A 26,265-nucleotide genomic window follows, 5' to 3' on the forward strand; every position below is an offset into this window, starting at 1 on the left:
ATCAGGGGACTCAGCAGGGTGTGTCATGGAGCCCCGCCTCTAGCTTCCTTCTGGGATGGCCCCTCACAGGGCTCGTGGCATCTGCCTGGAGTTTTCCCCCAAGGGCTAGGGGGTGACAGATGGCTTTGTCTTGTCTCTGAAAGAGCTTTGGACACTGTGTGGAAGCTTGCCCTGGCGAGTGAGCCAGGGAAAGAAGAACTTGTCAGGCTGTGCCAGGGACCGGCCCAGAGACCGCATAGTCTCCACCTGAGAAGGAGGGAGGGAAGAGGTCAGAGAGGGCCTGGGAAGACAGAGAAGGTGTGTGGAGGGGAATGGAGCCAGCACTGCAGCCAAGAAAAGAGAGGGCTCAGCTTGGGTAAAAGGTTCAATAATTAGAAGTTTATATTTTGAGCCTTGCTGAGTTATCCTTCCCCGTCCAAATCCAGGACAGCAGGTTAGGACAGCAGCACAGCGCTGGAGCGGGTGCTGATGGGACTGGCCACACCAGAGAAGGTGGTGGCGAGGCACAGCATGCATCAGGACCCCATGTCTGGAGTGTAAATAGGCTCTGGGAGGCCACATCTGGTTGTAAGAAGGACGCAGGTAGGGGCATATATCCGCATGAGACCATAGCAAGGGGCCTCTTACCCTGTATGGCCTGGGCTGGTTAGTTCTTTGACATCTTGACATAAACTAAAGTCATTTGGACTGAGGGGACCTCAATTGAGAAATTGTCTCCATCAGTTTGGCCTGTAGGAAAGTCTGTGGGTCCTCTTCTTGACTAACAAGTGACACAGGGAAGGCCCAGTGCACTGTGGGTACTGCAACCCTTGGGCAGGTGGTCCAGGGATGTGTAAGGAATCAGGCTAAGCAAGCCACGGGGAGCAAGCCAGTAAGCAGTGTTCCTTCATGGTGTTTACTTCAGTTCCTGTTGTCAAATTCCTGTCTTGAGTTCCTGTCCTGACTTCTTTAGTGATGGATTTGCAGAGGTCTATAAACCCTTCCCTCCCAAGTAGCTCTGGTCACTGGATCGTTATCACAGCCTCAGAAAGCAGGACGCTATCTCTCAAGCTGTTGCAGCCTCAGCTCCTGTCAGGCAGTGCCAAGTCTCACCTGACAACACCGTGGCAGAGGGCAGAGCTGTTTCTGGGACAGTGCCTGTGGACCACAGAGAGTTCTTAATGTCCTACAAAGAGATTTTCCATGCCTCGCTTCCCCAGTGTGGCCAGTGAAGCATCCTGCTCAAGCATCTGTTCGTTAGAAAGTCAACACAAGAGGACAGAAGCAAGCTCTGGCTGCCTGCCATGTCCCTAGTACCCAGCCAGAGCTGGCCCTGCCTGGCACCTGAGTTGAATTAATAAGTCACATAGGGGAGGGCCTAGGGGACAGGGAAGGAACAAAGTCACCCCTCAGCTGCCTCCTCTCTCCCTCCCCCCAACTAGCCTTGCACACTTTGAGAAGTGTGTGGGCATCCCTCAAGCCCAGATCCTGGTTGCAAGAACTAGTGATAGTGGCCTAGCCACAGGGCTCCTGGTCAGTCCACAAGTGGCTTCGCTTCCAGGTCTATCCACGACCGTGGGCCCAGCACCTACAGCTAGATTTCACCGTGACGACACGGGAGCCTACCGTCCTACGAACCGAACTGTACTCTGGTCATGTCTGCTGTGTCATGGGGGAATGGAACCTTCTGAAGCCATGAACCCTGAATGAATTCTTCCTCCTGGAACTTGGCTCTGTCAGGTCACTTGACAGAAGCTACAGACAGGTAGCTAAAGACCACACTTCAGACAGATCCCACCGATTAATCTGGTCTTGATTCAAGATCACGTCACTTCAGGTGGGACAGAGCCACCCTCCAGCTGTGGACGGAGCTGTGAGCACCTGCTCTGTCTTCTGGGAGCCTGACTATGATCTGACAAAGTCTTCCTCAGTCACCAGAGCTGCCCAACCTTGGGGAGGGGCTTCTCTGTCAGCTGACTTATCTCAGCAGAGGGTCAGGAGGCTGCAGGGGGCGCTGTGCTATGGGAAGGGACTGGACCAGCCTCCCCCCCATGCCCCCCCCCCCCCCCCCCCCGTCAAGTCCTAGTTCCAGAAGTGAGGTGTTCCTAGGCTGGGCTGGACACCACTGAGGACTTGGAGGCAGCTGAAAGTTCAGGTAGTTCTAGGCGGGGCAGCAGAAGGGAGGAGTTGGGGTGGTGTTCACAGGATGGTGCAGCTCTGGGAGCCCAGGGCCCAGCTTATCAGTTGCTGGTTCCAGGGACCATAAGGCGGGTAGCGGAGGTCATTAAGCTTTTCCATCCCAGGGCTGCTCAGAGGTGTCAAAGGTGAACTTGCCGTGGTACCTGCCCATCCCGCTGTTGCCTGCAAGGACACAGAGAGCGAGAGTGTGAGGACAGCAGCTGTGCAGCCGTCTTTGCCAGCCTAGATAGCAGCCACCTGCTAGGACCAGAAGCCTCAAGCTTTCAAGGGAGCTCAGAGAAAGGCAGGGCAACCAACTAACTGTTTACAGATAAAGTAACTGAGGCCATAAGAGGCTCAGAGCCTAGAACCAGGTGGGGTAGCCAAGAACTTTCTGGGGTCCGGGCTGGATTGGGGAGGGGTTCAGGAACTCACCCACTCCCCCCAGGGGCAAGGCTGGTAGGGTCAGGTAGAGGAAGCCGTCATTGCCTCCAAAACCACCACTGCTGGTGCGTTCCAACATCTGGTTCACCACCTGAAAGAAGTGGAAATGAGCAGAGCCTTCTGCAGTGCCTCTCCCAGCATCTCCTTGCATGGAACAGTCCCTTGTTTTAAGCATCCACTAGGGGGCACATCCTGTACAGTCTATGCCCATAACCAAGACACTGGAGAAGTTATAACTTTATGAGAAAGCGTGAATCCATACTGCAACCAGCCAGGCTCTGCCTATATGGTCCTGGTCAGTGTTGTCCTTCAATCCCAGAGGAGCTTGGCATATGAGGAATTTTTCGGGGCTCAGAAGGGGGAGGGTCTTCCCTAGTTCTTCCAGCAAGTGGAGGCTGCTTGAGCCAGGACAGATAGCTGGCCAGCTGTATACCTGATACCTGGGGTCCCGTCTTCAGGTTTCTTTATGCAGTATTCCGTGGAACCAGTCTGGCTGGTAAAACTTGCAGCATCAGTTTAAAGCCCCAAGCAGGAGGTGTGGTCAATCTGTCCCCTTTGTACCCTTCTCCTGCCAGACCCACCTGGCTGCAGTTGGAAAAGGCATACAACGCCAGTGGCGTCTCCCGCTTGTTAATGAAGTCAATGGCCTCATCCAGGCTCTTCACGGTCACCAGGGGCAGGATGGGCCCGAAGATCTCCTCCTGCATCACAGGCTCTGTCTCCTGCACGTCTACCAGCACGGTGGGTGCTATGGACAAAGGGAGAGCAGCCTCGCTTGTGGTCAGGGCTCAGATGGGAACAAAGCTCTCAAGATCCGACCTCTCAGGACTCCGAGGACTGAGTGAGTGTCCAGGATCCTGATCTCATGGGGCAATGCAAACGAAATGGAAGCTTAAGCCCATAAAATTGGGGGTCTCAGCTCAGTAAGTCAAAAGCTGCGGGGCCTAAGGCTGGAATTGAGGAGCCAGAGTTGTGGCACCAGAATTCACTAAACCAAACAGAATCACTAATCCAAGGATTCCTATTGAAGGCCACAGTCGGGTCCGGCATGGCCCTCCTTGGTACGGGAAGGTGTCAGCCCAGGTGGGCCGTGTCCTGTGATGAGGCAGGGGACTCACCAATGTAACGCTCCCCCTCGTCGCTCTGGCCACCCACGGCCACGCGGCCACAGCCCAGCAATCCCTGCAGACGCTTGAAATGTTTCTGGTTGATGATTCTGCCCAGGTTGGGGGAGGTCTGTGGGTTGTCTCCATAGAAACGCGTGATGGCATTCTGCAGGGCAGGCACCAGCCTCTCCTGCATCTCCTGGCTACACAGGACATAATCGGGGGCCACACAGGTCTGGCCAGCGTTGAAGTAGCGGAACCAGGCCACACGGTTGGCCACGGTCTGGGGGTCGCAGTTGTCATCCACATAGCAGGGGTTCTTGCCCCCTAGCTCCAGGGTGACGGGCGTCAGGTGTTTGGCAGCAGCGGCCATGACGATCTTCCCCACCTGAGGGCTCCCTGAGGTCAAGAGCCACATTCCTCATCTGGTCAACTGGTCTGGCATGAACTTTGGCCTCCTCTCCCCACAGAAACCTTCTCAGCCCAAGTTCTGGGTCGCTCCACCTGCCTCCTAAAGTCTGCCTCCATCCTGACCACCCAGAGGCCACTCTCCAAGATTCTCACCCTCAGGGACACCTCCACCTCTTGATTTGTCCCCTACCCTGGCCTATGGCCTTATCCCCCAATGCCTCCACAGGCATTCCCTGCTGTCCCCCATCCCCAGGATCCTGGCCAGGGCGACCTTCACCTTACCTGTGAAGAAGATATAGTCAAATTTGTGTTTCAGCAGCTGCCCGGTCTCCTCAGGCCCACCCAGCAGCACAGCAAAGCAGCTCTGCAAGGCAGGACAGAGCTCAGGAGGCAGACCCAGGGCAGCGGGACCTCTCCCCTGGCCGGGACAGCGGTGTGGGGATGCCAGGTGCTGCCAGGCCCAGCCATGCCCACCTGGTCCAGATACTGGGGCAGCAGCTCCGCCAGCACCTTCTCTGTGTTCTTGCTTATTTCTGAGGGCTTCAGCACCACGCAGTTACCTGCAGGAGCCAATGAGGAAGCAGAGGCGGGATGCTGGTGCCTGTACCCTCCAGGGAACTCTGGATGCCCTTTTTGGGAAGGACCCTCAGGCTAGGAGGGTGCAAACCCCAACTCACCTGCCGCGATGGCCCCCACTAGGGGAGTGATCATCAAGTTCAAAGGGTAGTTCCAGGGCGCGATGATGAGCACCAGGCCGAAGGGCTCCTTCCGGATGAAGGCTGAGCTCATCTTGGTGAGCTAGGATGCAGGATACAGTCAGCGCCTAGTGAGCAACAGGCCCTGCCCCCACCGCACCATGCACACACATGTGGGTCCTCACCTCTCTGGGTGATGGGGTCTCCAAATGAGAAGACTGGCTTACTTTGGTCTCAAGTGCAAGAAGGGGCCTGCGACAGGTTGCCCCGTGCCCTGCCACCCCACTGCCACCCTCACCCACCCTCACGCAGCCAACGGGGCTCACCAAGTTGGTGGACACAGTCTCATCCTTCATCCAGGTCTGCAGGTTCCTGAGGGCCAGGTCCACCTCATTCTGGCACAGGATGATCTCACTCATGTCTGACTCGAAGGCTGACTGTGAGGTGGGGAGATGGGGTTCAAGGCCGGGCTGGGGTCTACCATGTGGATAGGGCACGAGGCAGTTCCCTTGAGCGTGTGTATGTAAACACAGCGTTAAGGGCAGCGTGGAGGTATAATTCTGGGCTGCCACTGCTTGGCCTTGAGACTTTGGGAAAACAACTTAACACCGAGTGCCTCAGTTTCCCTACTTGTGACTTAAGAACAGCTATCACCCTGGCCTCTCAGGGATGTTCCATGTGTTCTTAAATTTATATTGCATTCTGTGCATAGATCAAGGGTTAAATACACCTGGAGGTTCGCTCCTTCTCAGGTGTACAAGGTCTCACAGAGGCCCAGCTGTGCCATCTAGATGTCTCTAGTGTCCCCAAACAGTACCTTGCCCACGTCCTTTGCCAAGGCATCCTGCAGCAGCTGCTTGTTGTCCTGCAAGAAGCGGCCCAGGCCCTGCAGCTGCGTCATCCGGAACTTAGCAGGCCGAGTCCGACCTGCACTGAAGGCCTCCCGCAGCCTCTGCAGTGTGTTCTCAGAGGGCTCTGTCCTACAGGATGGGGAAGTGTTCAGTGGTAGCTTGTGCCCACTCAACCTTTGGGGAGAGTTTCAGAAGCCCCAGGGCTTGAGGCACCCCCCCCCATCCACACTAGCCACACCCTACTTTCCCATCCTCTCCAAGTCACTACTCCCCCCCCCCAGCCTTGAGTCTCATAGCCTTCCCGTGTGCACATGCGTGTTATTGTATATTTCAAGATTTTTGTTATATGACTCTTTTTCATTGTTTGAAATAAGCAATTTCATAGCTTTTTTTCTTTTACATTTTATTTATTATTGGGTGTGGAGAGAGGGGGCGGGCTGAGCAGATTTACTAGGCCCCTCCCTGCCAGAGTAAGTAGAGGTAAGCAGAGCAGGAGGCACCCTGAGGGAAGACATTCTGACCAACTGAACTGCCTGGGAAGGACACTGCAGTCTAGTGAGCCACCCGAAGGCTGTGCAGTGTACTCTGGGGTTCCCAAGGGTTTGTTTGTTTGTTTTTGTTGTAGTTTGGGTTTTTTGTTTGTTTGTTTGATTGATTGATTGATTGATTTGTTGGTTGGTTGATTTTTTTGGTCTTTCAATACAAGGTTTCTTGCTGGGCATGGTGGCGCACGCCTTGAATCCCAGCACTTGGGAGGCAGAGGCAGAGACAGGCAGATGGAACTCATTGAGTTTGAAGCCAGGCTGGTCTACAAAGCCAGTCCAGGACAGCCAGGGTTACACAGAGAAGCCCTGTCTCAAACAAACAAACAAACAAACAAACAAACAAGAGTCAAAATCCAAAAGCCACTGCAGGCTCTCAGGGGCTTGCCCACATGAGGATTGTGGGGTGACAGAAGACTATGGACACATACTTCTCCCCATGACAGTGTGCTGATTTCCCAGCTAAGGCCTACTCACTCAGGCCCCTCTCCCCCTCCCCATTCAGGTCCCCTCCCCCTCCCCATTCAGGTCCCCTCCCCCTCCCCATTCAGGTCCCCTCCCCCTACTCACTCAGGCCCCTCTCCCCCTCCCCATTCAGGTCCCCTCCCCCTCCCCATTAAGGTCCCCTCCCTCTCCCCATTCAGGTCCCCTCCCCCTCCTCATTCAGGTCCCCTCCCCCTCCTCATTCAGGTCCCCTCCCCCTCCTCATTCAGGTCCCCTCCCCCTCCTCATTCAGGTCCCCTCCCCCTCCCACTCAGGACCCCTCCCCCTCCTCATTCAGGTCCCCTCCCCCTCCTCATTCAGGTCCCCTCCCCCTCCCCATTCAGGCCCCCCTCCTCCTCCTCATTCAGGCCCCCCTCCCCCTCCTCATTCAGGCCCCCCTCCCCCTCCTCATTCAGGTCCCCTCCCCCTCCTCATTCAGGTCCCCTCCCCCTCCTCATTCAGGTCCCCTCCCCCTCCTCATTCAGGCCCCCCTCCCCCTCCTCATTCAGGTCCCCTCCCCCTCCTCATTCAGGTCCCCTCCCCCTCCTCATTCAGGCCCCCTCCCCCTCCTCATTCAGGTCCCCTCCCCCTCCTCATTCAGGTCCCCTCCCCCTCCTCATTCAGGTCCCCTCCCCCTCCTCATTCAGGTCCCCTCCCCCTCCTCATTCAGGTCCCCTCCCCCTCCTCATTCAGGTCCCCTCCCCCTCCTCATTCAGGTCCCCTCCCCCTCCTCATTCAGGTCCCCTCCCCCTCCTCATTCAGGTCCCCTCCCCCTCCTCATTCAGGCCCCCCTCCCCCTCCTCATTCAGGTCCCCTCCCCCTCCTCATTCAGGTCCCCTCCCCCTCCTCATTCAGGTCCCCTCCCCCTCCTCATTCAGGTCCCCTCCCCCTCCTCATTCAGGCCCCCCTCCCCCTCCTCATTCAGGTCCCCTCCCCCTCCTCATTCAGGTCCCCTCCCCCTCCTCATTCAGGTCCCCTCCCCCTCCTCATTCAGGTCCCCTCCCCCTCCTCATTCAGGCCCCCCTCCCCCTCCTCATTCAGGTCCCCTCCCCCTCCTCATTCAGGTCCCCTCCCCCTCCTCATTCAGGCCCCCTCCCCCTCCTCATTCAGGCCCCCCTCCCCCTCCTCATTCAGGTCCCCTCCCCCTCCTCATTCAGGTCCCCTCCCCCTCCTCATTCAGGTCCCCTCCCCCTCCTCATTCAGGTCCCCTCCCCCTCCTCATTCAGGTCCCCTCCCCCTCCTCATTCAGGCCCCCCTCCCCCTCCTCATTCAGGTCCCCTCCCCCTCCTCATTCAGGCCCCCTCCCCCTCCTCATTCAGGCCCCCTCCCCCTCCTCATTCAGGTCCCCCTCCCCCTCCTCACTCAGGTCCCCTCCCCCTCCTCATTCAGGTCCCCTCCCCCTCCTCACTCAGGTCCCCTCCCCCTCCTCATTCAGGTCCCCTCCCCCTCCTCATTCAGGTCCCCCTCCCCTGGGCCTGCAGGAGGAGGCAGCTCACAGCAGTGTTGCTGAGGACTGTCCCTGAGCAGACTCACCTCCTCTCAGGGCTGGATGGGGACCCAGGCCCTCCTTCCTTAAGGCCAGGCCTGAGGAGCCCTCACCTAGACTCCTTCCCAGGAAGACACAGTGCCATTCCCTGCAGGGACTCCTGAAGGCTCTGGTCCCAGCTGGGGCTACCCAGGGGTTCCCTACTCCCTGGACAGCTGGAACCATTGGCCTAGACTTCAAGCCCTAGAGAGCTTTCCAGGTCCCTAGCTGAGAGCTCCTTCTGGGGTATCAGTGTCACCTGGCCTTAGCAGTGCTCCCTGCCTGGGCTCCAGAAGCTCCTGGTCACGTTGGCCTTGCTCTAACACTGCCCATCCTTCCTCCTGCCTTCATGGGGCTGAAGCTGGGATGTACTAAGGCCCCCGGGGCTCCCCACTGTGGGGCAGCCTGCTTCACTCAGCCTGGTTATAATCTATAGGATTACTGTTGCTGACTGACATGTCAGTTACATGGCAGGGGACTGTAATTATACAGGGCCAGCACCCCACAGGCATCTCCAGAGCCAGCATCCTGGCTGTGACTGCAGTGAAGACACAGGGACACTGTGCATTGTGGGTGTGGGGCAGCAGGCCTCGAACTCACAGAGATCTGCCTCCCTGACTGCTGGGATTAAAGGCCTGTGCCACCACGCCCTGCTGTGGCCTGGTACCTCATTCCGTTCATGCAGTGCCGGGGATCAAACAGGCAAGCGCTCTACCATCCCCAGCCCCGTTGCTTTCTTTTTCTTGGCAATAACTCATACTGGGCATTCCAGACTGTGTCTGAATTCTAGAGAGCTGAGGTCGCAGGCATGGGCCACTGTGCCCCATTGGTAATGTGGCTCTTTCAACGTAAAACTGGGTCGGGTATGGTGACGCATGCCTTTATCCCCAGCACTCCAGAGGCAGACGCAAGTGGATCTCTGTGAGTTCAAAACCAGCCTGGTCTACATAGTGAATTCCAGGACAGCCAGGGCTACACAGTGAGACCCTGTCTCAAAAACAAACAAACAAACAAACAAACCCCTTAGCTCCGGCCTTGCCTCCCAAGAAGTCCCCTCCTTTCTGACACCCTGGTCACAGCTCTGGTGTCCCTTGCCAGGTTTCCATCTGTTTATATGGCTGACACCTTCAGCAGCCTGGGGCTCCTCCAGACAGGATGGGGTTTATCCCCAGTCCTGGGGGTCCTGGGTGCTTCCTACCTGTCACAGGAATGTGAGGCTCAGAAGGCCAAAGCAAAAGACCAGGTACCTCAGCCCTCAGCCCCTGGTCCTGTTGTCACCATACCATCCTAGGCTCGTTGACGATCTCTCTTTCTCGCCTCACAGCCCTGCCCTTCACCTATGAATCTATATCCCATTTCCATCACAACAGTCCCCCGGCCCAGGGCCTTTTGTAGTGAGGCCCCTTTGTCCCCAGTACCAGTGACCCTACCTACCCCTGTGAGGGCTCCGAGCCTGTGTCCGCAGCAGACATGCTGGTTCCTGACGCACAGCTCCTCTCTGAGCAGGCTCCTTCTCCCCTGCTGCTCCTTCTAGGTGGGACCTCAGTGGGGCACTGCCTAGGTCCTACCTGGCAGCACAGGGTCTGGTGTTGGAGCTCTAACAGATGGCGGGTGGGGCAGCTGCCTCCTAAATCCCACACCCTCCCTGCTGGGCACAGCTATGGAAACCGGAATGGCAGGCTGGGCAGGCTTCTCTGTGGGTCTGCGTGTTCTGAAGATGAGGACAGGAACTTAACTAGTGAGGAGAAAAGTCATGGGAATGGGAGGTGAACGAACGCAACGCTCACCGGTCCCGACAGCAATACCACCTCCTCCAGGAAGCCTCCGGGGCCTAAGTCATCTCCACCCTCACACTCATGCATAATCAGGGTGTTCCTGTCCAGAGGAGAAATTGGCAGGACTTTTATTTCTACTCTCCTGTAACCAAATGACACATATGGGGCAGAAGAACGGGGCTCTGGCAGTTGTAGCAGGGACTCTACAGGCAGGGGAAGTTGCTCCAAAGGCGGGGAATGTCACTCAGGTCTTTATTTCCTATTTACTGTGAGATCCCAGTCAAGTTACATAACTTCTCTGTGTCTGGGCGTTTTGCCTGCATGTAAGTCTGTGCACCACGTTGCATGGCTGATAACCACAGAGACCAGATGAAGGCATCAGATCCCAGGAACAGGAGTCATAGATACTATGGCATGGCATGTAAGTGCTGGGAACCAAACCCTGGTCCTCTGGAAAAGCAGCCAGCAATGTTAACTGAGCCATTCTCCCCAGCCCCTTAGTATCAAGATTTTTGAGAGTTTCTCCTGGGCATGAGAGGACGCGGTCCCAGCTTCCTACACAGGTCAATGTTTCTGGGGCTGCGGAGCTGGTGGCTCCCAGTGTTTCTGTGAACATTCACCCAGTACTTCCCAGGGCCCCTGACACTGTCTCTCACTGGTGACCAAACCCTGTCCCCTACTCATCCTTGACTCAGACATCAAACACACCCCCAGTTCAGGGTTGCAGAAAGGGCCTCTCTGCCTGCAGGTGTCTGGCATAACCTTTCCTTGTGGCTGGAGCTGGGCCAATGGGAGCCACAGCACACTACAAACCTCTGGCCCCTGAATCTTTGCTAGTTTCAGAGCTCAATGCCCATGTGGCCCCAGGAAAGGACTCAGGATGGTGACTCAGGGGTGGCCTTGCCTGAGAGCAGCAGGGGGTCCCAGAGATGGCTTCTCACCCCAGTTCAGAGGCTATGTGGTGTGTAGGCTACAGGCTGTGTGAAGCCTAACTCGGTAGAGATGCCTCTTAAAGAAAACTAAAGCACAGAGAAACCTGCACAGCTGTGATCCTGACAGCAGTGGGCAGAGTGTGAAATCAGATCATCAGGGTGGGTCCTGTGCCCCTCTCTGTCCTGTGCAGGGCTGTGGGACAATGAGCCAAAGTAGCCGAGAGCTCTGAGCTGTCTTCTCTCACAACACTGAAGACAGACATCCACAACCAAGCTGAGTGTGGTGGCTCACACCGGTAGTCCAGTCCTCACACCTGAGGCAGGAGGATTGCCATGAGTTTGAGGCCAGCCTGGTCTACACAACGAGTTCTAGTTTAGTCAGAGCTATAGAGCAAAATCTGTCTCAGAATTAGAAGAAAAGAAGAAAAAGAAGAGGAAGAAGAGGAAGAGGAGGAAGAGGAGGAAGAGGAAGAGGAGGAAGAGGAGGAGGAGAAGAGCTGCGCAGTTGACTTCGAGGCACCGGTTTCTTTGCAGGGCCGGGTGAGAGTCTCCCAGCTTCAGGTAACTGCCAGCAACCCTTGACCCATAGTCTCATCACTCCGACCTTGTCTCTGTCTTCACACGACCTCTGTCTCAGAACACATCTACTGCCGTCATCCCCCAGCCCTACCCGTCCCCGCCCGTCACAGTGCTGGGAATGGAACCCAGAGCCTCCAGCTCGCTCAGCAAGTGCTCTACTCTGAGCCCCAGTCACCTGCCTCTCTCTCTCTCTTTAATTTTTTTTTTTTTTTGAGACAGGGTTTCTCTGGGTAATCTTGACTGTCCTAGACTCACTTTGTAGACCAGGCTGGCCTCAAACTCACATTGATCTGCCTGCCTCTGCCTCCCGAGTGCTGGGGTTAAAGGCGTGCGCCACCACCACCCAGCCGACCTGCCTCTCTTATAAGGACTTATGTGACTCATGCTGTTACCTACTTGGATGACCTTCTTGCCAAGATCCTTAACTTCATCAGACTTGGAAAGACCTTTTTTAAACACAGAGTCCTTCTACGTGGTGGTGGTGGCGCACACCTGTAACCCCAGCACTCAGGGAGGCAGAGGCAGAGAATTTTTGTGAGGTTGAGGCTAGCCTGGTCTACATAAGTGAGTCCAGGAAAGCCAGGATTACACAGTGAAACCTTGTCTCAAAAACATAATAAAATAATAATAATAATAATAATAATACAGGGTCCTGTAGTGGATGTACCCATGTGTTTGTTTTGATCCTAAGTGTGAGCTAGGTATTGGATGTAAACATGTTTTTTTGTTTTGATCCCAAGAGTGGGATGGGGAACACACTTGTGAGAGATCAGGTGATGTTTATCCACTAGAAGACGAACCACCTGGCGTGGGGGCTGGGTTTTTGCCAGCTGAAACACATCTTAGTCCAGGCTCTGAGAGGAGGCATATATATGAGCCCAAAATGAGAGGCGAGGGCTTTTTGGGTCTTGGTATTGTTTGGCTGTTCATCGATCCACTTCAAGATGCTCCTAGAGAGAACCGCACCAGGGAACGCTTCGGGGCTCTGGGTTCCGGCTGCTGTTCTAGGTTCCAGCAGCAACTTTGGTGGAATTGCTGGTCTGCTGAAATCCTGCCGACTACACCAGGGGAATCACTCCCAGGAACTGAGTCGAAGTGATCTACTTCTCCTGTTCCCATAAACCTCTTTTCTCTCCTGTCTAGGGCAGGTGGGTTGGAAGGGAGGTACAAGCATTAAAGAACCTCAAATAAAGTAGGTTTGGATAAGGTCAAGCCTACAGGGTCCCTTTCACAGGTCCCAGGAGTTAGTAGGTGTTGCTTTCAGGGACCACTATCTCCCTCCCACAGAGAGCAAAGGCCACTCCTTTATCACCCCTGGGGAACATTGGGTCACAGCTTTGTCTCATGGCTCATCTAATCATTCCTCTGTCTTCTCTCAGGACACATCACCCCCCTCCTCCCACAACTTTCTCTTTCAGCAATCCTGGCCTTTCACATGCTTGGCAGATGCTCTACAACTGAACTGCACCCCCAACCTCTTTCTCCCCCTCCCCTGCTTCTCTCTCTCTCTCTCTCTCCTTTGAGACAGGGTTTCTCTGTGTAGCCCTGGCTGTCCTAGACTCACTTTGTAGAGCAGGCTGGCCTCGAACTCACAGCGATCCACCTACCTCTGCCTCCCAAGTGCTGGGATTAAAGGCATGCGCCACCACGCCTGGCCCTCTGCTTCTTATGAGGACATTTATGACTCAACTTAGCACTGTGTGAATGACCCTCTTACCAAGGCCCTTAACTTGTTCAGATATTGAGGTGGACTGACCTCTCTGATCGAGAGCAACAAGAGAATCCTTCCCCCTGTAACTTGCCTCTGTCAGGTCACTTGACAGAAGCTACAGACAGGTAACTAAAGACCACACTTCAGACAGATCCCACCGATTAATCTGGTCTTGATTCAAGATCACATCACTTCAGGTGGGACAGAGCCACCCTCCAGCTGAGGACGGAGCTGTGACTTCTGGGAGCCTGACTATGATCTGACAAAGTCCTCCTCAGTCACCAGAGCTGCCCAACCTTGGGGAGGGGCTTCTTTGTCAGCTGACTTATCTCAGCAGAGGGTCAGGAGGCTGCAGGGGGCGCTGTGCTATGGGAAGGGACTGGACCAGCCCCCCCACCCCCCCATCAAGTCCTGCAGGTCTGTTCAGAAAATGTTCCAGAAGTGAGGTGTTCACAGGCTGGGCTGGATACCACTGAGGACTTGGAGGCAGCTGAAGAAAGTTCAGGTAGTTCTGGGTGCGGCAGCGAGAGGGGAGGAGTCCAGGGTGGTGTTCACAGGATGGTGCAGCTCTGGGAGCCCATGGCCCATCTCAGAAGCTGCTGTTTACAGGCACTATAGGGTGGGTAGCGGAGGTCGTTAAGCTTTTCCATCCCAGGGCAGCTCAGCAGACAGGCACGCTGGTTGGAAAAGGTGTCAAAGGAGAACTTGCCGTGGTACCTGCCCATTCCGCTCCATCCTGTGGGCAGCACAGAGCACAGGGTCAAGCCTTCAGTGGACAGCTAAGGAGATATCACATAGACCTGGCTCTGACAGCCTCTGTTTCCCCATTCGTCCAGTGGGCTACATAAAGCATGCGGGTAAAAGGCTGAGCCCTCAGTTTGCCCTGGTACCAGCTTTCCAGGTGCTGGTAGAGGACAGACAGACAGTGGCTAGTGGATTATATTCTGAAGCCAGGCTGCGGGGGTGGAATTGAGGAGGGGTGAATCCCAGCTTTGCCCTGAATAGCTGTGCCACCTTGTGGAAGTGACTTTGCCTCAGTCTTCTCTTCTGTGACAGTGGCACCCTCCTCCTAGGGCTGTGGTAAAAAAATAAGTGGCTCTTCAGACTCAGAGAGTTCCCAGTGTGTAGGAAAGGAAAAGGACCCAGCCTGGGATGTCCAGGGGGAACAGCTGGGGTGACATAGTGGGCCGTGCAGCCGGGGTATCTGGAGTGAAAGAGGCTAGCAGGTTGTGGAGCCAGTCAGATAAACAGCATGAGTGAGGGCCCAATGGAGTCAGGCTTAGGGACAATGAGAGCCTTGGTGGGTGACATGTTAGGACCAAGCTCAGTCAGTGGCTGCCACAGCATACAGAACTGAGGGGAAAAGAAGGGAGTGCATCCTCTAAGACAGACCAGGAGGGGTCAGGGCCATCTGTCACTCATTCCACTACTGAGAACCCCCAGGTAGAAGGAATGGGATATCCTTTCAGCAATGAATTAGCTCAGAGGGAAAAGGGCTGTCCGAGGTCACATATGGCTGTGGAGCTTGAGGCTTCACACCCCAGGCCTCCTGGAAATGGAGGGGCCCAGGGATGGGCTCCCAGGGACATGGGAAGGCTGAAGGGGCAAGTGTACAGCCCCATCACTGAGTGAAAACATCCACGCCCATGTGGGGGATGGGTGGCTGGGGACACGCCTTGCTTGACAAAAGTCAAGGCGCTTAGTGGCTGGCAGCCAGGGGTGTGTTTTCTGAAAATCCACAAAATGGCCTCTTTGTTCCTCATTGGCACATGCACGTGCCAGCACACCTGGAAGTTTCCACCACAGACTGTGGGGAGGGGGGAGGGAGAGGGGCAGGCTAGAAGGGACACTGTCGGTGGAGAGGGGCTTCCTCGCCTCCCCCCTGCACGGGGCATGGAGAGTAGCTGCGCGTTCTGCAGTTAGTGTAGCGGGATGGGCATGCAGTCCTGGATGGGCTCAGGAGGGCGCAGAGCTCTCTCTGGTGCCACCTACCCACTCCGCCAAAAGGAAGGCTGGACAGGGTCATGTTCATGAAGCCGTCGTTCCCGCAGAAGCTCCCGCTGCTGGTCCGGGCCAGCACCTGCTTGACCACCTAGGAGAGAAAGAGGAACTTTTTTTTTTTTTGGTTTTTCAAGACAGGGTTTCTATGTGTAGTCTTGGCTGGCTGTCCTGGGCTCCATTTGTAGACCAGGCTGGCCTTGAACTCAGAGAGATCCACCTGCCTCTGGCTTCCCAAATGCTGGGATTAAAGGTGTGCTACCACACCCGGCTTGAAAGAGGAGCTTCTAAAGCAGACCTGGATGTCCCTTGTTTCAGTAAGGGCCTGAGGTCCAAGCTGGGTCTGGTAGGGACAGACTCCTGGACCCCTACACTGGGGACATGTTCCCTGCGTATCTGCCTATGTGTGGCCCTGGTAGGGTGTTGGGCCATAATCCCAAGGAGGAGGCATGAGGCTAGAGATAGGCAGACCAGAGGCGTAGTGAGGTACCAGGTGGTCATGGAGGTTTCCCAGGGCGGGGACATGAGGTGGCTGCTGAGTTTTATTATAACAGTTCTTCGGGAGAGAAGGAAGAGAGAGGTGAGTGGCTTTGTGGGACAAGCTAGGGCCGCTGAGGTCAGGTTTGGGTTTAGCAGGGTTCAAAGTCATTCTCAACTTTATAGGGACCTCAACGCCAATCTAGTCTGCAAGAGCCTGCCTCACAAAACAAAGCAACTCGCATGCACATGCGTGTCCACACACACATGAATATGTCCATTCCGTCTTGATAAATGGTTTGGGGAGCCGGGCGTGGTGGCACACGCCTTTAATCCCAGCACTCGGGAGGCAGAGGCAGGCGGATTGCTGTGAGTTCGAGGCCAGCCTGGTCTACAAAGTCTAGGACAGTCAAGGCTACACAGAGAAACCCTGTCTCGAAAAACAAAAAAACAAAACAAAACAAAACAAAAGTTTTGGGTTGGAAACTGCACACTTTTGTGAGGAACCAAGAAAGAAACTGTGGATGTTGCAGAGCCGGCTGAGTCCTAGTGAGATAGGAAGCACAGGCCGCACAGATTGGGGGCGCCCTATCCCCCCCTCCCCCGCCGCGCAGTTAATGGCGATGCCCAAGGTCATTTCCTGATTCTGACCTATGTCGGGGCCCTTGATGGGGGTAACTGAATGTAAGATACGGGGAAATCTACAGCCTTTGTGGCTTATCCATGAACGTATTTTCAAATAAGTGTATTTACAAAAGCACTGTTGAGGGCCTGGGGATGTCACTTGGTGCTTGGTTAGCATGCTTGAGGCTTTCATTTGATTCCTAGGAGCACCTGAAACCAGTTGCGCCATGTACTTCTGTCACCCCAGAAGTATGGGCGTGAAGGCAGGAGATGCAGGAGTTCGAAGCCACCTCAGCTATAGAATGAGCATGAGGCCTGAGTTGCATGAGACTAACAAAAAAACATAAAACCAAGCCAGCCAGGTGTGTGGTCTGGCTAGGATGTGGGAGGGGACCTCAGTGCCTTCAGGGAGGGAGGACAAAAGCAGCCTAAGAAGCCACCATCCCTGAAATTCTGTCTCTCCAGAGGGCCCCTGAGCTCTCCCATAGCTCATTTCTGGAGACTATACCCACCTGGGCGTTGTTGGAATAGGCGTACAGCTCCAGCGGCTTCTCCCGCTTGTTAATGAAGTCAATGGCCTCATCCAGGCTCCTCACGGTCACCAGGGGCAGGATGGGCCCGAAGATCTCCTCCTGCATCACAGGCTCTGTCTCCTGCACGTCCACTAACACTGTGGGGGCTGCAATACACGAGGTAACACAGCCTCACCCATACATGGAGAGAGAGCCCGGCTTCAGGACAGGGTATCTCAGAGTCTGACTTCTGAGGACTCCACACCGTCTCGGATTCTGCCCTTAAGCCATATGGGACAATAGAGGGTAGGGCAGGAATTTAAGCCACAATCTGGACACCTAGCTTGGTGGTTTTGAGCTGTGGAACAGCTGTTTGTCATGGAGGAGTCGCAGACCTCAAGAAGCAGTGTTGGGGGCTCCTAGCCACCGGAAGCTAGAATTCACTGTAAGCTTAGACTTGAGGTCCAGGGTGGGCCCCGCCCCTCAAGTGTAAAAGGGTGTCAGCCCAGGTGGGCCGTGTCCTGTGATGAGGCAGGGGACTCACCAATGTAGCGCTCCCCCTCGTTGCTCTGGCCACCCACGGCCACGCGGCCACAGCCCAGCAATCCCTGCAGACGCTTGAAATGTTTCTGGTTGATGATTCTGCCCAGGTTGGGGGAGGTCTGTGGGTTGTCTCCATAGAAACGCGTGATGGCATTCTGCAGGGCAGGCACCAGCCTCTCCTGCATCTCCTGGCTACACAGGACATAATCAGGGGCCACACAGGTCTGGCCAGCGTTGAAGTAGCGGAACCAGGCCACACGGTTGGCCACGGTCTGGGGGTCGCAGTTGTCATCCACATAGCAGGGGTTCTTGCCCCCCAGCTCCAGGGTGACGGGCGTCAGGTGTTTGGCAGCAGCGGCCATGACGATCTTCCCCACCCGAGGGCTCCCTGAGGACATGGTCAAGAGCCACATTCCTCACCTGGTCAACTGGTCTGGCATGAACTTTGGCCTCCTCTTTTCATAGAGGCCTGTCTCAGCCCAAGTTCTGGGCCGCTCCTCCTACCTCCTAAAGTCTGCCTCCATCCTGACCACCCAGAGGCCACTCTCCAAGATTCTCACCCTCAGGGACACCTCCACCTCTTGATTTGTCCCCTACCCTGGCCTATGGCCTTATCCCCCCAATGCCTCCACAGGCATTCCCTGCTGTCCCCCATCCCCAGGATCCTGGCCAGGGCGACCTTCACCTTACCTGTGAAGAAGATATAGTCAAATTTGTGTTTCAGCAGCTGCCCGGTCTCCTCAGGCCCACCCAGCATCACAGCAAAGCAGCTCTGCAAGGCAGGACAGAGCTCAGGAGGCAGACCCAGGGCAGCGGGACCTCCTCCCTGGCCGGGACAGCGGTGTGGGGATGCCAGGTGCTGCCAGGCCCAGCCATGCCCACCTGGTCCAGATACTGGGGCAGCAGCTCCGCCAGCACCTTCTCTGTGTTCTTGCTTATTTCTGAGGGCTTCAGCACCACGCAGTTCCCTGCAGGAGCCAATGAGGAAGCAGAGGCGGGATGCTGGTGCCTGTACCCTCCAGGGAACTCTGGATGCCCTTTTTGGAAGGACCCTCAGGCTAGGAGGGCAGGGGTCCAAACCCCAACTCACCTGCCGCGATGGCCCCCACTAGGGGAGTGATCATCAAGTTCAAAGGGTAGTTCCAGGGCGCGATGATGAGCACCAGGCCGAAGGGCTCCTTCCGGATGAAGGCTGAGCTCATCTTGGTGAGCTAGGATGCAGGATACAGTCAGCGCCTAATGAGCAACAGGCCCTGCCCCCACCGCACCATGCACACACATGTGGGTCCTCACCTCTCTGGGTGATGGGGTCTCCAAATGAGAAGACCGGTCTCAAGAGCAAGAAGGGGCCTGGGACAGGTTGCCCCGTGCCCTCCCACCCCACTGCCACCCTCACCCACCCTCACCCACCCTCACCCACCCTCACCCACCCTCACGCAGCCAACGGGGCTCACCAAGTTGGTGGACACAGTCTCATCCTTCATCCAGGTCTGCAGGTTCCTGAGGGCCAGGTCCACCTCATTCTGGCACAGGATGATCTCACTCATGTCTGACTCGAAGGCTGACTGTGAGGTGGGGAGATGGGGTTCAAGGCCGGGCTGGGGTCTACCATGTGGATAGGGCACGAGGCAGTTCCCTTGAGCGTGTGTATGTAAACACAGCGTAAGGGCAGCGTGGAGGTCCCATGGGGAATAATTCTGGGCTGCCACTGCTTTGTCTTATATCTTCAGGCAAGTGCCTTAATCCAAGTGTTTCAGTTTTCCTACTTGTGACCTGAGAGCAGCCGTCAAGCTGGCTCTCGGGGACTGTGTGGGGGTGGGGTGTCAGGTGTGTGTGTGTGTGTGTGTGTGTGTGTGTGTGTGTGTGTGTGTGTTCCCAAGTTAACACTGCACTCTGAATACAAGGCAGAGAGTAAATTTGGAGGATACAGTTTGCACACACAGTCACATTGCAGTGTCACTCTCCTTAGGGACAGATCTCAGAAAGGATGTGGGTAGCCTGGGAGGGATAACACAGCACCTCTGCGTCTCCGAGGATATGTACCCCACCCCCGCAGCCCCCAGCACCTTGCTCAGGTCCCCAGCTAGGGCGTCGTGCAGCTGTTTGGTATTGTCCTGTAGGAAGCGGCCCAAGCTCTGCAGCTGTTCAGCCCTGAATCTGGCCAGCTTTGTCTTCCCTGTGTTGAAGGACTCCTTCAGCCTCCGCAGCTTTTCCTCGAAAGGGTCCGCTCTGCAATATGGGGCCGTTAACTGGGTGCCATCCGCTGAAGCTCATGGTCTCCCATGGGAATCTTTTCTGCTCAGTGGTCCCACGGGCCAGGCCCTGCAACGGTGCTGAGTGCTTCCGAACTGTGGGGCATGTGGAGCTTGGGTTTTTGCCTTTTGTTTGGGGTTTCGTTTTTGTTGTTCATTTGTGGGTTGGCTAGACTTTTGAGACATGTCGTTCATGCTGGTCTCCGAAGTATTCTATAGCTTGAGGTGACCTGTGAATTCCTGATCGCCTTGCCTCTACCTCTCACAGAGCTAGGAGTATATGTATGAGCCAGCTCGCAAGGCCGAATGTCATTTTACCTCTGTTGCTGTGTGTCCATGTGTCTTTATGTGTCAGAACAAGGGTGTGTATCCTGACTGAGTCTGTGGATCAGTGTGTCTGTGTGTATCGGCGTATATCGGCGTGTGCGTGCGCGCGTGCCTGTGCCCTTGTTTTTTGTGATGGTCTGAATGAATTCAGGTGTGTGCTTTGCATCTGTGTGGACAGGAGCTGTCTGTGCTGTGACCTGCTCGTAACCCTTCGCAGGAGCAGGGAACAGCCGCCCGCTGCACGCCTTTGGGGCCCTGTTCCCTTCAGCATCTCTATCGTCCCCTGGGCCTCCCTCAGCGGTCATCACCTTCTTCAGTGAAACACAGACACACACCCTTGTGAGCAGCACCCCCTGTGGACAGAGTTCATCTATTGCCAGCATACTCTTGAAGCAGTACTTCCCGTGAACAGGGCTCCTGTCAGAACAGCGCCCCACAGCGGACAGCTACAAAACAGCGCCCTCTGGAGCAGAGCTCCCAATGGGACAGCTGACCAGCTGAAGCCTCAGTCTCTCCTCATCCTTACAATGGGGTAAAAGTATCTGGCAGGATTAACATCACTACCTCCAGTCATATGACCTCTCAGGACAGCGTCCCCTGTGCTTAGACCTCTCAGCATAGGCCCCCACCTCCAAGTGGATAGAGTTTTTAGGACAACAGCCCAGTGGATAGAGCTCCCAGAACAGCGCCGCCTGTGGACAGAAGTCTCACTACAATGCCCCCTGTAGACGGCTCTCAAGACAGTGCCCCCCATGTGGACAGAGGTCTCAGAACAGTGTCCCCTTTGCATAAAGCTCACAGTACAATGTCCCCTTGTGAACTGAACTCTTGGGGGAGCACCCCCTGTGGACAGAACTTTCAGGACAGTGTCCCTGTGGGACATCAGACAGAAAGGCAGAGCCTATTCCTATGGTAGATGCAGGCAGATCTCTGAGTTCGAGGACAGCCTGGTCTACAAAGTGAATTTAGGAGAGCCAGGGCAGCACAGAGAAACTGTGTCGCAAAAACAAGGACAAAGAACAAGAGGCAAAATCCAGCAGCCACTGCAGGCTCTCAGGGGCTGTCCCAGCTGAGGCATACTCATTCAGGTCCCCTCCCCCTCCTCATTCAGGCCCCCTCCCCCTCCTCATTCAGGTCCCCTCCCCCTCCTCATTCAGGTCCCCTTCCCCTCCTCATTCAGGTCCCCCTCCCCCTCCTCATTCAGGTCCCCTTCCCCTCCTCATTCAGGTCCCCTCCCCCTCCTCATTCAGGTCCCCTCCCCTTCCTCATTCAGGTCCCCTCCCCCTCCTCATTCAGGTCCCCTCCCCTTCCTCATTCAGGTCCCCCTCCCCCTCCTCATTCAGGTCCCCTCCCCCTCCTCATTCAGGCCCCCTCCCCCTCCTCATTCAGGTCCCCTCCCCCTCCTCATTCAGGTCCCCTCCCCCTCCTCATTCAGGTCCCCTCCCCCTCCTCATTCAGGCCCCCTCCCCCTCCTCATTCAGGCCCCCTCCCCCTCCTCATTCAGGTCCCCTCCCCCTCCTCATTCAGGTCCCCTCCCCCTCCTCATTCAGGCCCCCTCCCCCTCCTCATTCAGGTCCCCTCCCCCTCCTCATTCAGGTCCCCTCCCCCTCCTCATTCAGGCCCCCTCCCCCTCCTCATTCAGGCCCCCTCCCCCTCCTCATTCAGGTCCCCTCCCCCTCCTCATTCAGGCCCCCTCCCCCTCCTCATTCAGGTCCCCTCCCCCTCCTCATTCAGGTCCCCTTCCCCTCCTCATTCAGGTCCCCCTCCCCCTCCTCATTCAGGTCCCCTTCCCCTCCTCATTCAGGTCCCCTCCCCCTCCTCATTCAGGTCCCCTCCCCTTCCTCATTCAGGTCCCCTCCCCCTCCTCATTCAGGTCCCCTCCCCTTCCTCATTCAGGTCCCCCTCCCCCTCCTCATTCAGGTCCCCTCCCCCTCCTCATTCAGGCCCCCTCCCCCTCCTCATTCAGGTCCCCTCCCCCTCCTCATTCAGGTCCCCTCCCCCTCCTCATTCAGGTCCCCCTCCCCCTCCTCATTCAGGTCCCCCTCCCCCTCCTCATTCAGGTCCCCTCCCCTGGGCCTGCAGGAGGAGGCAGCTCACAGCAGTGTTGCTGAGGACTGTCCCTGAGCAGACTCACCTCCTCTCAGGGCAGGATGGGGACCCAGGCCCTCCTTCCTTAAGGCCAGGCCTGAGGAGCCCTCACCTAGACTCCTTCCCAGGAAGACACAGTGCCATTCCCTGCAGGGACTCCTGAAGGCTCTGGTCCCAGCTGGGACTACCCGGGGGTTCCCCACTCCCTGGACAGCTGGAACCATTGGCCTAGACTCCAAGCCCTAGAGCTTTCCAGGTCCCTAGCTGAGAGCTCCTTCTGGGGTGTCAATGTCACCCGGCCTCAGCAGTGCTCCCTGCCTGGGCTCCAGAAGCTCCTGGTCACGTTGGCCTTGCTCTAACACTGCCCATCCTTCCTCCTGCCTTCATGGGGCTGAAGCTGGGATGTACTAAGGCCCCCGGGGCTCCCCACTGTGGGGCAGCCTGCTTCACTCAGCCTGGTTATAATCTATAGGATTACTGTTGCTGACTGACATGTCAGCTACATGGCAGGGGACTGTAATTATACAGGGCCAGCACCCCACAGGCATCTCCAGAGCCGGCATCCTGGCTGTGACTGCAGTGAAAACACAGGGACACTGCACATTGTGGGTGTGGGGCAGCAGGTGCAAAGGCCTTGTGGTGCAGGTTTTGAGAAATAGAGTGTAGCAGGTCCAGTTGTGTTGATGGGACCAGCTACATGGGGAGCTGGGATGGATTCTGTGAGCCTCAAATACAACATGGAACAAAGCTGGAAGGAAGAGTGATGATTACTCTTCCTGAGTAGGGTACAGTGCCTGTCCGATACTGTTACCCGCCTTGGAAGGGTGAGGAGACTGAGGCCCGGGGAAGCCAGCTGATTTGTCCTACTCACAGTGTCTGCTAAACAATGGGCCTTTGTGGACCCCAGAGGCCTCTTCTCTCACTAACATTATGATCATGTTTCAACATGTAGTCCATGAAGTGTGTGTGTTGAATGTGTATGTACAGGCGCAGGTATACATGTGTGTGTGAAGGCTACAGGCTAACACAGCTTTCTCCAGTGGTCCTCTTTATTTACAGTGAAAGCATCTCTCACTGCCCCAGAGCTCACTGATTTGGCAAAGCAAGCTGGTTAGGCTGGCCCAGGGATCCCTGACTTCTGAGCACTGGGCTAACACATGGGGTGCTACACCTATTAGGCTTTTTCTTGAGTATAGCAGATCTGAACTCCTGCTTCCATACTTGTGTGGCAAGGCATTTACCCAGAGTCATCTCTACAGCCATGTGTGTGGTGTGGACACATGTCTACCTGGTTCTGTAGAAGAATGTTAAGTCAGAACATGGCTGTTCTGGCAAGAGATCACCTCTAAGGTTTATTTGTTTATTTTATGTATATGAGTGCTCTATCTGCATGTACACCTGCATGTCAGAAGAGGGCCATCTATACTCAAGACCTCTAGAAGAACAGACAGTGCTCTTAACCACTGAGCCATCTCTTCAGCCCCAAGAGATCACATCTAAAGACCATCTACGTCTACAGGATCTGGCTGAAATACAAGCCTCTAATCCAGAAGCCAGGAAAACAGATCTGAGTTCAAGGCCAGCCTGGTACAGAGCAAGTATCAAGTAAAGAAAAGCTTACATCCAGGCGTGGTGGTACATGCCTTCAATCCCAAACAGAAGTAAAGTTTGGAGAAGGAAGCACCCATGTCTGAAAGTGATGCCTAACTGAGCGGCAGAAAAGAAGATTTGACAGACTAGAATATGCACAACTCTCATGGGAAGAGCGAGGAAGGGGAGGTTTTACCAGGACAGTAATACAGAGATGGTTGCAGAGAGCGAGAGAGAACTCAGGTGAAGATGGAATGAGCCAGAAAATAAGAAGCCAGAAGATTAGATTGCTGAGTTAGTTTGAAGCCAAGGCAGATTAAATAAATCAGCTGGAGGCTGGATATGGTGGCACACTCCTTAAATTCCAGCAGGAGGCAGAGGCAAGCTGGTTGCTGTGAGTTCGAGGCCAGCCTGGTCTACAAAGTGAGTCCAGGACAGCCAAGGCTACACAGAGAAACCCTGTCTCAAAAAATCAAAAGGAACAAAAAAATCAGCTGGGAGAGGAATTTGAGCCAGAACAGCTGAGTTGAACTAGCCAGCCCAGAGCTCAGAACAGATAAGGGTGAGCTTATTAAGCAGTAAGTCTCAGAGGCTAAAAACATTCTAGGCCTAGGTTAGATTGTATGGAGGGTAGAAGTTTCCAGGACCAGGCCTAGACCAGCAGAAAGAGGCAGAAAGCCTCCCAGACAACAATAGAGCCAGGAGAATAAAAGTTTCTTTTACAAGGTACTGTCTATGTAACCTTAAACTTGCAGCAACCCTCCTGTTTCTGCTCCTAAGTGCTAAGACCGTGCCTTTTATCAACACCTTTCTGTAGCTTCAAGATTTTCTACAATAAGAATGTAATATTGAAGCCAGGCGTGGTAGCACACACCTTTAATCTCAGCACTCAGGAGGCAGAAGCAGGTGGATTGCTGTGAGTTCCAGGCCAGCCTGGTTTACAGACCTAGTCCAGGACAGGCAAGGCTACACAGAGAAATCATGTGCAGTTTGAGGCCAGCCTGGTCTGCAACTGAGTCAAGGATAGCGAAGGCTACACGGAGAAACCCTATCTCAAAACAAAAACAAGAATGAGACAGTTCTGGAACCACAGGAACACCCACACCCACACACACTTCTGCTGCGAGCCCCGGTCCACCTGTCACTCTGCAGTCCCAGGCAACTTGGTGGTCTCAACCCCCGGGCTCCTGGGCCTTCCTCTCTCCTGTGACCCCCACATCCCATTTCCATCAGCCACTGCCCCGAGTCTATGGCCCTGAGTAGGTTCACCTACCCCTGCTCCGGTTCTGGATTTTTGCCTTTGGTGGACATTCTGGCTCCAGCCGTGCGGCGCCTCTCCTACCCGGAAGGCTCCTGCCTCTGCCTCTGCCAATCCCTCTATGAGCCCCTAGACTCCACTCCTACACCCACTCCTGACAGCACAGTGAATCTGCCCTGGTGGGGCAGCTGCTTTTAAACTCCACGCCCTTCCTCTACCTCTTCCCTGGCTCCACCAAGGGGAACTGGAATGACAGGATGGGCAAGCTGCTCTGTGGGCTTCCAAGACATGGAGGGGCAGGCGGGAAGCTAGCTGAAAGGGTAAAAGGACCCCCTGCCCCCACCCCGCAGGGGTCCCAGGACTAACCTTACCAGAGCTATACCAACAGTGCCACCTCCTCCAGGAAGCCCTCACAGGCTAAGTCACCATCTACACCCTCACAGACTTGCACAGCCAGGGTGTCCCTGACTGGATAACAGAGGGACTTTCATTTCCATTTTTCTATGACCAAATGGCACACATGGGGCAGAAGAAGGGGCCCTGACAGTTGTAGAGGAGACCCAGTAGGTGGGGGCGGGGGTACCCCAGGGTGGATGTCACTCATAACTTTATTTCCTATATTCTGCGTGATGCCAAATTGAGTTACTTAACCTCCCTGAGTGTAATTGTGATTGTTTTTGAGAGTCTCTCCTCGGGATGAGAAGATGCCAGCTTCTTACACAAGTCAGTGTTTCTGGGGCTGCGGAGCTGGTGGCTCCCAGTACCTCCCAGGGTTTGAGAGTCCCTGACACTGTCCCTCACTGGTGGCCAGACCCTGTCCCCTACTCATCCCTGACTCAGACATCAAACACACCCCCAGTTCAGGGTTGCAGAGAGAGCCTCTCTACCTGCAGGTGTCTGGTATAACCTTCCCTTGTGGCTGGAGCTGGGCCAATGGGAGCCACAGCACACTACAAACCTCTGGCCCCTGAATCTTTGCTAGTTTCAGAGCTCAATGCCCATGTGGCCCCAGGAAGGGACTCAGGATGGTGACTCAGGGGTGGCCTTGCCTGAGAGCAGCAGGAGGTCCCAGAGATGGCTTCTCACCCCAGTTCAGAAGCTATGTGGTGTGTAGGCTACAGGCTGTGTGAAGCCTAACTCGGTAGAGATGCCTCTTAAAGAAAATTAAAGCAGAGAGAAACCTGCACAGCTGTGATCCTGACAGCAGTGGGCAGAGTGTGAAATCAGATCATCAGGGTGGGTCCTGTGCCCCTCTCTGTCCTGTGCAGGGCTGTGGGACAATGAGCCAAAGTGGCCGAGAGCTCTGAGCTGTCTTCTCTCACAACACTGAAGACAGATATCCACAACCAAGCTGAGTGTGGTGGCTCACACCGGTAGTCCAGTCC

The 26,265-nt window shown here is 55.4% G+C and overlaps 2 protein-coding genes across 3 annotated transcripts; both read right to left on the reverse strand.

Annotated features, from left to right (window-relative positions):
• Window positions 1–1,774: 1,774 nt before the first annotated feature.
• On the reverse strand, window positions 1,775–9,946 carry LOC311592346 (aldehyde dehydrogenase family 3 member B2-like). Its single transcript, XM_084772625.1, is given in 11 exon segments — window positions 1,775–2,293; window positions 2,295–2,340; window positions 2,593–2,692; window positions 3,183–3,349; window positions 3,720–4,106; window positions 4,401–4,482; window positions 4,593–4,678; window positions 4,796–4,916; window positions 5,140–5,250; window positions 5,631–5,793; window positions 9,649–9,946. Coding segments are annotated over 11 exon segments (1,416 nt in total). The 5' UTR covers window positions 9,687–9,946; the 3' UTR covers window positions 1,775–2,178.
• A 3,422-nt stretch (window positions 9,947–13,368) lies between these two features.
• On the reverse strand, window positions 13,369–25,058 carry LOC311592345 (aldehyde dehydrogenase family 3 member B3). Of its 2 annotated transcripts, none has more exons than XM_084772623.1 (10): window positions 24,896–25,058; window positions 19,432–19,594; window positions 18,820–18,930; window positions 18,456–18,576; window positions 18,248–18,333; window positions 18,056–18,137; window positions 17,367–17,753; window positions 16,823–16,989; window positions 15,204–15,303; window positions 13,369–13,947 (listed from the first exon to the last, which is right to left on the reverse strand). In XM_084772623.1, the coding sequence occupies exons 1-10, from the start codon at window positions 24,931–24,933 to the stop codon at window positions 13,763–13,765; spliced, it is 1,440 nt and encodes a 479-aa protein (XP_084628749.1). In that variant the 5' UTR covers window positions 24,934–25,058; the 3' UTR covers window positions 13,369–13,762. The 2 variants fall into 2 exon arrangements, with proteins under 2 accessions (XP_084628749.1, XP_084628750.1); XM_084772624.1 differs by lacking the exon at window positions 13,369–13,947 and adding an exon at window positions 14,184–14,286.
• Between the last annotated feature and the right edge of the window lie 1,207 nt (window positions 25,059–26,265).

The sequence above is a fragment of the Acomys minous genome, assembly GCF_964271855.1.
Source record: "Acomys minous genome assembly, chromosome: 2".
Taxonomy (NCBI): Eukaryota; Metazoa; Chordata; class Mammalia; order Rodentia; family Muridae; genus Acomys; species Acomys minous.

What these genes read in the sequence shown, in the direction of transcription:
- LOC311592345 (XM_084772623.1), bottom strand. Translation starts at nt 24,933, where the DNA reads ATGTCCACCAAAGGCAAAAATCCAGAACCGGAGCAGGG. An exon ending in TAGCTGGGGACCTGAGCAAG is followed by an intron (nt 18,931 to 19,431) that starts GTGCTGGGGGCT and finishes CCCACCTCACAG; the next exon opens with TCAGCCTTCGAGTCAGACAT. An exon ending in AGACTGTGTCCACCAACTTG is followed by an intron (nt 18,577 to 18,819) that starts GTGAGCCCCGTT and finishes CCTGCATCCTAG; the next exon opens with CTCACCAAGATGAGCTCAGC.